At 42.7% G+C, this 6,583-nt stretch overlaps 1 protein-coding gene across 1 annotated transcript in view; it reads left to right on the top strand.

Annotated features, from left to right (window-relative positions):
• Positions 1 to 6,583, top strand: part of LOC102198514 (BRCA1 DNA repair associated) — a 25,006-nt gene continuing 18,423 nt past the window's right edge. The window contains exons 1-9 of the mRNA XM_013915951.1: positions 1 to 71; positions 1,345 to 1,433; positions 1,564 to 1,617; positions 1,700 to 1,780; positions 1,862 to 1,950; positions 2,040 to 2,076; positions 2,168 to 2,292; positions 2,554 to 5,094; positions 5,275 to 5,348. Of these exons, the coding sequence (XP_013771405.1) occupies positions 1,360 to 1,433; positions 1,564 to 1,617; positions 1,700 to 1,780; positions 1,862 to 1,950; positions 2,040 to 2,076; positions 2,168 to 2,292; positions 2,554 to 5,094; positions 5,275 to 5,348 (3,075 nt within the window). The 5' untranslated portion in view covers positions 1 to 71; positions 1,345 to 1,359. The remainder of the gene's footprint in view (positions 72 to 1,344; positions 1,434 to 1,563; positions 1,618 to 1,699; positions 1,781 to 1,861; positions 1,951 to 2,039; positions 2,077 to 2,167; positions 2,293 to 2,553; positions 5,095 to 5,274; positions 5,349 to 6,583) is intronic.

Here is a 6,583-nt window from a genome sequence, read left to right as displayed (position 1 = left end):
GAAGACGGTAGTTGCGGGAAAACTGAAGCGGATGATTCTCATGTTGGAGGCTCCAAACTGCAAGAAAACAGGTAGTTTTAGGAATATTTATGGATGTGTACAGTTATTTACTTGCGCGATCTGTTTCTTCTTATGAGATGTTAGTCTGTCGGGGTCTTTTTGTCGATTGTCCGAGTCTCAGAAGTTTCAGAACAGAGCTAGTTATGTAAGTTACACCCCCAAAACAGAGACAGCTAGCCAGCCTGATGTCGAGATTTAACTACTTTAAGCGACCGTGTACGAACATTAAACGGTGTTTTATAAAGTTGCCAATATATGTAATCAGTGGCTTTTGACTGACTTCACAATGCCGCTTCATTGCGTGGTCGCTGTTTTCAACGTAATGATGCTTTAATATCAGCAGGCAGACTACTTTTTGTGTATAATTGAAGCACTTGTGCCATTTATATAATAACTTATTCAATTGATAAGAAAATAGTTGTGCGGTTTCCACTGAGCCCAGTACAAATAAAACATCGCGTCTCAGACAACATGATTTTCTGCAACATAACCGAATCTATCCTCCTATTGTCCAGATATCTGCCAAGCTAACAGTGCATGCTGTGTGTACAGTGAGCAAAGTACACGCAATGAATAGTTAAACATTCAGTCAACAATAGGTTGTAAAGGTAGGCTCCATGCATTCATGCCAAGCAGGTTGGATTTTATTTGCAGGACCATCCGAGTCATCGGTTGAACTCTTTGGACTTCATCTCCTTCAGAATGACTCAGACAAATTCCTTGCACATGCATAGAAGCTTGAACGTGCTACCCCAGTACTGAAGCCACTTCATTACCTCCCAGTACATCTCTGACTTTCTCATTGTCTGTAACCCTCAGGTAAACAGGGGCATATCTTTTAACTGTTCCCAGAATTAGATCTAAGTGTGCGGAAGGTGCATTCAGTTACTGTTTTCCTCTTCTTGGAACAAGCTGCCTGCTGATCTCAGGTCATTTACAAGTGAGGTCGAAATCTTTAAATTTTCACAGCCCTACAGTTAATAATTGTGTTCATTTGTATTTTCTTTCTATTTTTTTTTTAGTTGTGTTTTGCTTTTTATTGTATGAAGACATTGTAGAGCTACAGAGAAACCGTTATGGTAGTTGATTTACGTGTGATTAAATGTGCCATCCATCCATTCGTGGCGGGGGCTGGGGCCCATCCCAGCTGCCACAGGGCGAGCAGCAGGGTATACCCTGCACAAGAATGCCTCTCTGACACAGGAATAGATACAACTGACCTTGATATTAATGTGTTATAGATGCTGATCACAGTAATGTGTACACAGATTTTTTATCTCTTAGTCTTTTAGAATCACCATGAAAACCCCAAAAGTCTCAGATGTCAAGAAAGGGATTTCGGGGCTTTGGGAGACTCTGCAGTGTCCCATTTGGTGAGCATTATTTAGAATAAGAGCCTGTGTTAATAATATATAAAATCATTCTTCTTCTTTTGTAGTATTTTTTATTTTTTTTTTACAAGATTTAGATTGTTTTTTCACTTAGGTGTTCTTTTGTCTATAGCTTGGATTTAATGACTGCTCCGGTATCTACTAAGTGTGACCATCAATTCTGCAAGTAAGTGTCTTCTTAACTGAAAAGCTTCTGTTAAATATGCACAGGCTTCATGCTTATGACTTTAGCTCTCTTTTTCTACCAGATTTTGCATGATGAAACTTTTGGACAAATCCAAACAAAACAAAGCCAACTGCCCCGTGTGTAAAAGCACAGTCACCAAAAGGTTGGACAGAATATATATGCAGATGGTTTAACATGTATTATAATACGTGAAAGCTCATTGTAATTGTTTTTCTGCTTACAGGAGCTTACAGGAGAGCCCTGGGTTTCAGAAACTTGTCGCTGGTTTGCAGGACATGATCCAAGCATATGAGCATGACACTGGCACAAACTGTAAGGTTATATCACAGACTTTCTAAAATGATGTTATGGAATTGGCTTGCATTATGTCACCTGTTAACATTACATCTATACATTTTCAGACTTCACTGGAACATCCCAGCAAGGGCGATGTGCAGGGTTGGAACAATTAAGATTTATTTTTCACAGTAACGGTCATTTATTGACTCAGTCTGCTCAGATACAGCGTTGCATATTTTTTTCTATCCAGTGTCACAGGTGCAGAAACTACTAAAGGAGCTCTGACATCTGGAGATGCATGTGGCACTGACATTGACAATGAACAAAATGCACTCTTTGGTGATCTTCCAGAATCCCACTCCTCAACTATTGCAGGTGAAATCTTCCTCAAATCAATTGTCATATTACTCACATTACTGCCAGTGCTTTGGTGTAATATACACTACTAAGGTGTATATTTGCTGCCCACAGTGTGATATCAGCATTTCTACCACCTTTTTCTTTGGGTTGGGAAAAAAAATATGTGTAAAGTCCTTACAGAGGACAGAGTAAAGAGATGGATGTGAAGTGAATATGACTTAATCAAAGCTTGCGAATGAACCTGATTTTCTTATACTGTTTTTTTTTCTGTAACAGCCCAGAATGGATTTGCAAGACTCATGGGGCTTGAAGATTCTGCTCCTTTGACGACAGAAAATGAAGCTCTGGATAGCGGGCTTGGTGATGCTCCACTAACGTCTGACAAGAAAATGTCCAGCCCCACAGACAACGGGGAACCAGTGAAAGCTGAAATGTCAGACGTTGTGGCGAATACTTCAAAAACGCGTAGGAATAGAGGCAAAAGGAGCCGGGAGAATGCCTCCCTTTATTCATCATTCATTCCAGATGAAAACGAAGACCAATTCCAAAGAAAGTCCTCGAGGAAGAAGCAGAAAAAAGATGTGGAGCCCGACAAGATCCTTGACCATAAGCGTAAGAAAAGTTTAGAGAAGGTTGCAGAGTGGCTCATGAAAGTTCCAGCTGAAGGAAGTCTTGAGTTAGAAAAACCAGATGAAAACTCTGATGACTCTGACAGCTGTTCCTCCGCTTCGACAATAGATATCAGGCAATGCAACAGTGAACTGAATCAGAAGAAAGAAGAGCGGGCCAAAGCCCTCGAAGAGCAGGTGTTTGGGGCTGTCTACAGACGAAGAGTGAACAGGAACGTCTCTCCTCCGCTTAAAGTTTTTACAGAGCCATCGATAGCTGAAGAAATATTGAAGAGTGAAGATGCTTCAAGTATTAGAGAGGAAAACGGTTTTGCTTCTTTTGCAAAAATAAACAAAAGTAACGTGGCGGATGAGCAGCAAATGACAGAAGAAATAAATGATGGCAGTGGCATTTGTAAATCAGCAGAACAGATGGAGATCGGGACAGAAATTGATACAGGCATGCATGTGGACGAGTTTAACAACTTTCCAGAAAGTCACCAAAACAGAGGCAGAGATGACGTTTCCAGTGTTGTGCCTGATAATGTAGAACAACAACTGGGGAGGAAGACGAGGAAAAGGACGTGCAATGTTTTGCAACAGGTAGACAGCGACTTACAAGAGCAAGCTCGGGCAAAATCAGAGGGTGGTGAGCAAAAGAAAACTGACAAAAGGAAAGGTAGAAACACAAGATCCGAAAAAGGCAAGCCCTCCAGAGTGCCGAAACCCCTTGTCCTCGTTGGAGTTCAGAATGGGGAAACCAGCCCTGTTATTAGAATGAGAGCAGAAGAAGTTCAGGTTCAAATTGAGAATTACCCTAGCAGCGAGGACCAAGTAACTCCTGTCGTTAAGAGCAGTAGGAGAAGCAGAAGACTTCAGCTGTTTGCTGAGGAAGTCCAGGAGGGTCACAAGCAGGCGAGCGAGAAAGCTAAGGCAACTGAAGGAAACAGCAGTGTGGCAAAGCAGCCGGAACATGCTAATGGCGAAGCGCTTGATGATGTAAATAAGGTGGTAAAGTCAGCTAAAAAAAATGGATGTGTTTATAATGAAGACATAGGAGAGATTGAAAACATAGAGTGTGCTGAGAGAACATCGAATCTGAGGCCAACAGAAGCTGTTAAAGAGTTAAATGCTGCCTCAGGCTCTGCTCAGCTAGATGATGCAGCCGTGGTTGAAAGTGACAATCAAAACAGTATTCAGTCACAGGCCTCGGTTTGTAAAACTAAATGTACCGAAACAGAAAACGAGGAGGACAGGAACGACAGTGAGCTCGACACGGAGCAACTTCTCAAGAGCTTCAAAGCAACTAAAAGGAAATCTTTCTATCTTGGAAGTCCAGACGTGAAAAGCAGCCGCGGTTCAGACAAAGACGCCATCAAAGAACCAGAGAAGAAACATGAAGGTTGTTCTGGTGTTGAATCTGCAGAAAAGGCTTTAGGAGACTCCAGCAAGTCCTCTTATGATTTCATCTCTCCTTCCAACTCACCGGTCCAGCCGAGAATAACTGTTTCTGAGAAACGGGATCCGGCAGCAGTGGAAGCCTTGATCTCTGAACAAAACTGTTCAGGTCGCTTCAGGAGTAGTCCTAGCAGTGGACTGAGTCCTAACAAGGAGTCAAAACGTGATGCAGAAAGTCCTCCTCTTTCTGTGGTCCCTCAGGTCGTAGATTCTGGTCTCTGCTTCACAGCCGTTGAATGTGACGAGCTAAAGGAAGCCTCTCAAAACACAGAGAGTCGGGCTGACTGTGAGGATGTGAAGGGGATAAAAGATGACGCACCTGCCACTTTAAAGTGTTCCTCAGTCAACACAGCTGAACATAGGGCAGTTCCAGAGTCTTCTTTGACCCCTGATGACCTTATCGCGTCACCGGTCCAAACTATCCACAAAGCAGAGATTAACAGCAACGGTAGTGGAGAGGTCAGCATCAACTCCTCCATCAATAGGAAGCCGAGGAGGAAGAGAAAGGCTCAGAGACTGGAGCCTTCATCCGAGTCCGATAGCAGTGGATCCAAAGAAGAATTACCCACTCTGACACAAATCTTTGGAACATCAGCTCGTCCTTCCGCTCAGAATCGGAGCGACTCCGGTGAAGACGACAGATGCGAGGGAACAGCTGATGCAGCAGATCGGTTACCACCTGCATGCCCCAGCCCCGACTGCGTTGATTCCAGTCAAGCATCTGTGGACTTGTTCGGCACGCCAGAAGAATGTAAGACGATTCTCTTTAACTGAAATAGTTTTTTGAAGTTTTATTTTTTTATGCTTGTATCAAAGTAGCCTTTAAGCCAATGCACGTGTGTGTGTGTGCTTGCTGTGTGGTTTCCTGCTTCAAGAAGTTAAACATCTTTCCATTATAAGATGTGAAAAAGCTCCTATTCTCTCCCAGCAGGTGACGTTCCGGTAAATGACACCAGTGTTACCATAGAATCGTCACAGTTTTCAAGCGAAGTCCTTGTTACACAGGTAAACGAGCAGGGCCAGAATATCTTAAAATTCTCTCCACAGGATGCATGAAGGAGATCTGGATCTCGATTATGTTCTTATAGTTTCTTCTTGTTTAAGACATCAAAAACACTTTGTGAAGATCTGGTTAAAAAAGCAGTTTTGCTGTGTGTCACAATGGAAATTAAAAGAAAGTCCTCCCAAAAAGTGGAGCTGTAGATCTGGATCCACATCAGCTCTACACGTTGACTTCTAAGTTGAGCCACGCTCCACCTCTGGTAGACATTTCTTGCCAGTCAGTTCATTTTTTTGACTAACAACTAAACAAACACGAAAACCAAACCGATCATGTAAACTGTTTGCCAGAGGTAAATATACAATATTTACATTGCACTCCTTTCACTGGTTTCATATATATCTGCATGAATGTGCCAGATGTTAAAAAGAAAAGTATATGAAACTTGTGATTCTCATCAACGTGAGATTTGACATTATTTTAAACACTAATCTCTTCCGCTTGCTCAGCATTTACCTGGCTTCGTTGTGCTTTCAGCGATGCACCTTCACGTTACGTCCCATAGAGGGCAGCCACCACATTTTCCCCGCACCGAACTGTCAGCCGCCTGGATGACAGACTACCTCGCTCAGTGAAAAATGTCCCCCTCAGCAGCTTTCTAAATTGCATTTCATTTACGTTAGAGGAAATGCCGCCTAGAAGATGATTCTTGTTTTCTACCCCATCCATCTTCCAGCGCTCTCACTTTTATCTGTCGACTGGATTTGACTGGGGAGTTCAAGTTTGACGCCCTGGGGTTTAGAAGGGGGGGGGGCTCAGGATTACGCACATCAGAGGATACAGAGCTTTTCTGTTGTTTAGCAGTGCGTCTTTTTTACATAATCAATGTACTTGCTGTGTAAACTCACAAGAGGAAATTAAAATAACAAAAGCACAGCGTAGTGACGCTGTTGGAAACGGGGCCTGGTGGTAAAAGCTTCCATCACCTGCTTTCTCTTTTGCTTTTTGAGCTCCTTCATGAAAACATTTGACAGTCATCAATAGATGCTCTCTGGCTCAAAAGCCACCAATGCCCTTTAATTGATGTGAATGACTGCGCGTGGGTTCCTCGTCACTGACTGACAGTTGTCACTTATTTTCATGCATCAGTGCAATACGTCAAATATGCCGCCAGCACGTGTCCCTTTATTTCATGCAGTAAAATGCTGCATTGCAGATTTCTGTTTTCTTCTTATTACCC

This window comes from Pundamilia nyererei, unplaced genomic scaffold, assembly GCF_000239375.1.
Source record: "Pundamilia nyererei isolate P.nyererei 1_Seehausen unplaced genomic scaffold, PunNye1.0 scaffold00407, whole genome shotgun sequence".
Lineage (NCBI taxonomy): Eukaryota > Metazoa > Chordata > Actinopteri > Cichliformes > Cichlidae > Pundamilia > Pundamilia nyererei.
This window is presented reverse-complemented; position numbering and strand designations above follow the sequence as displayed.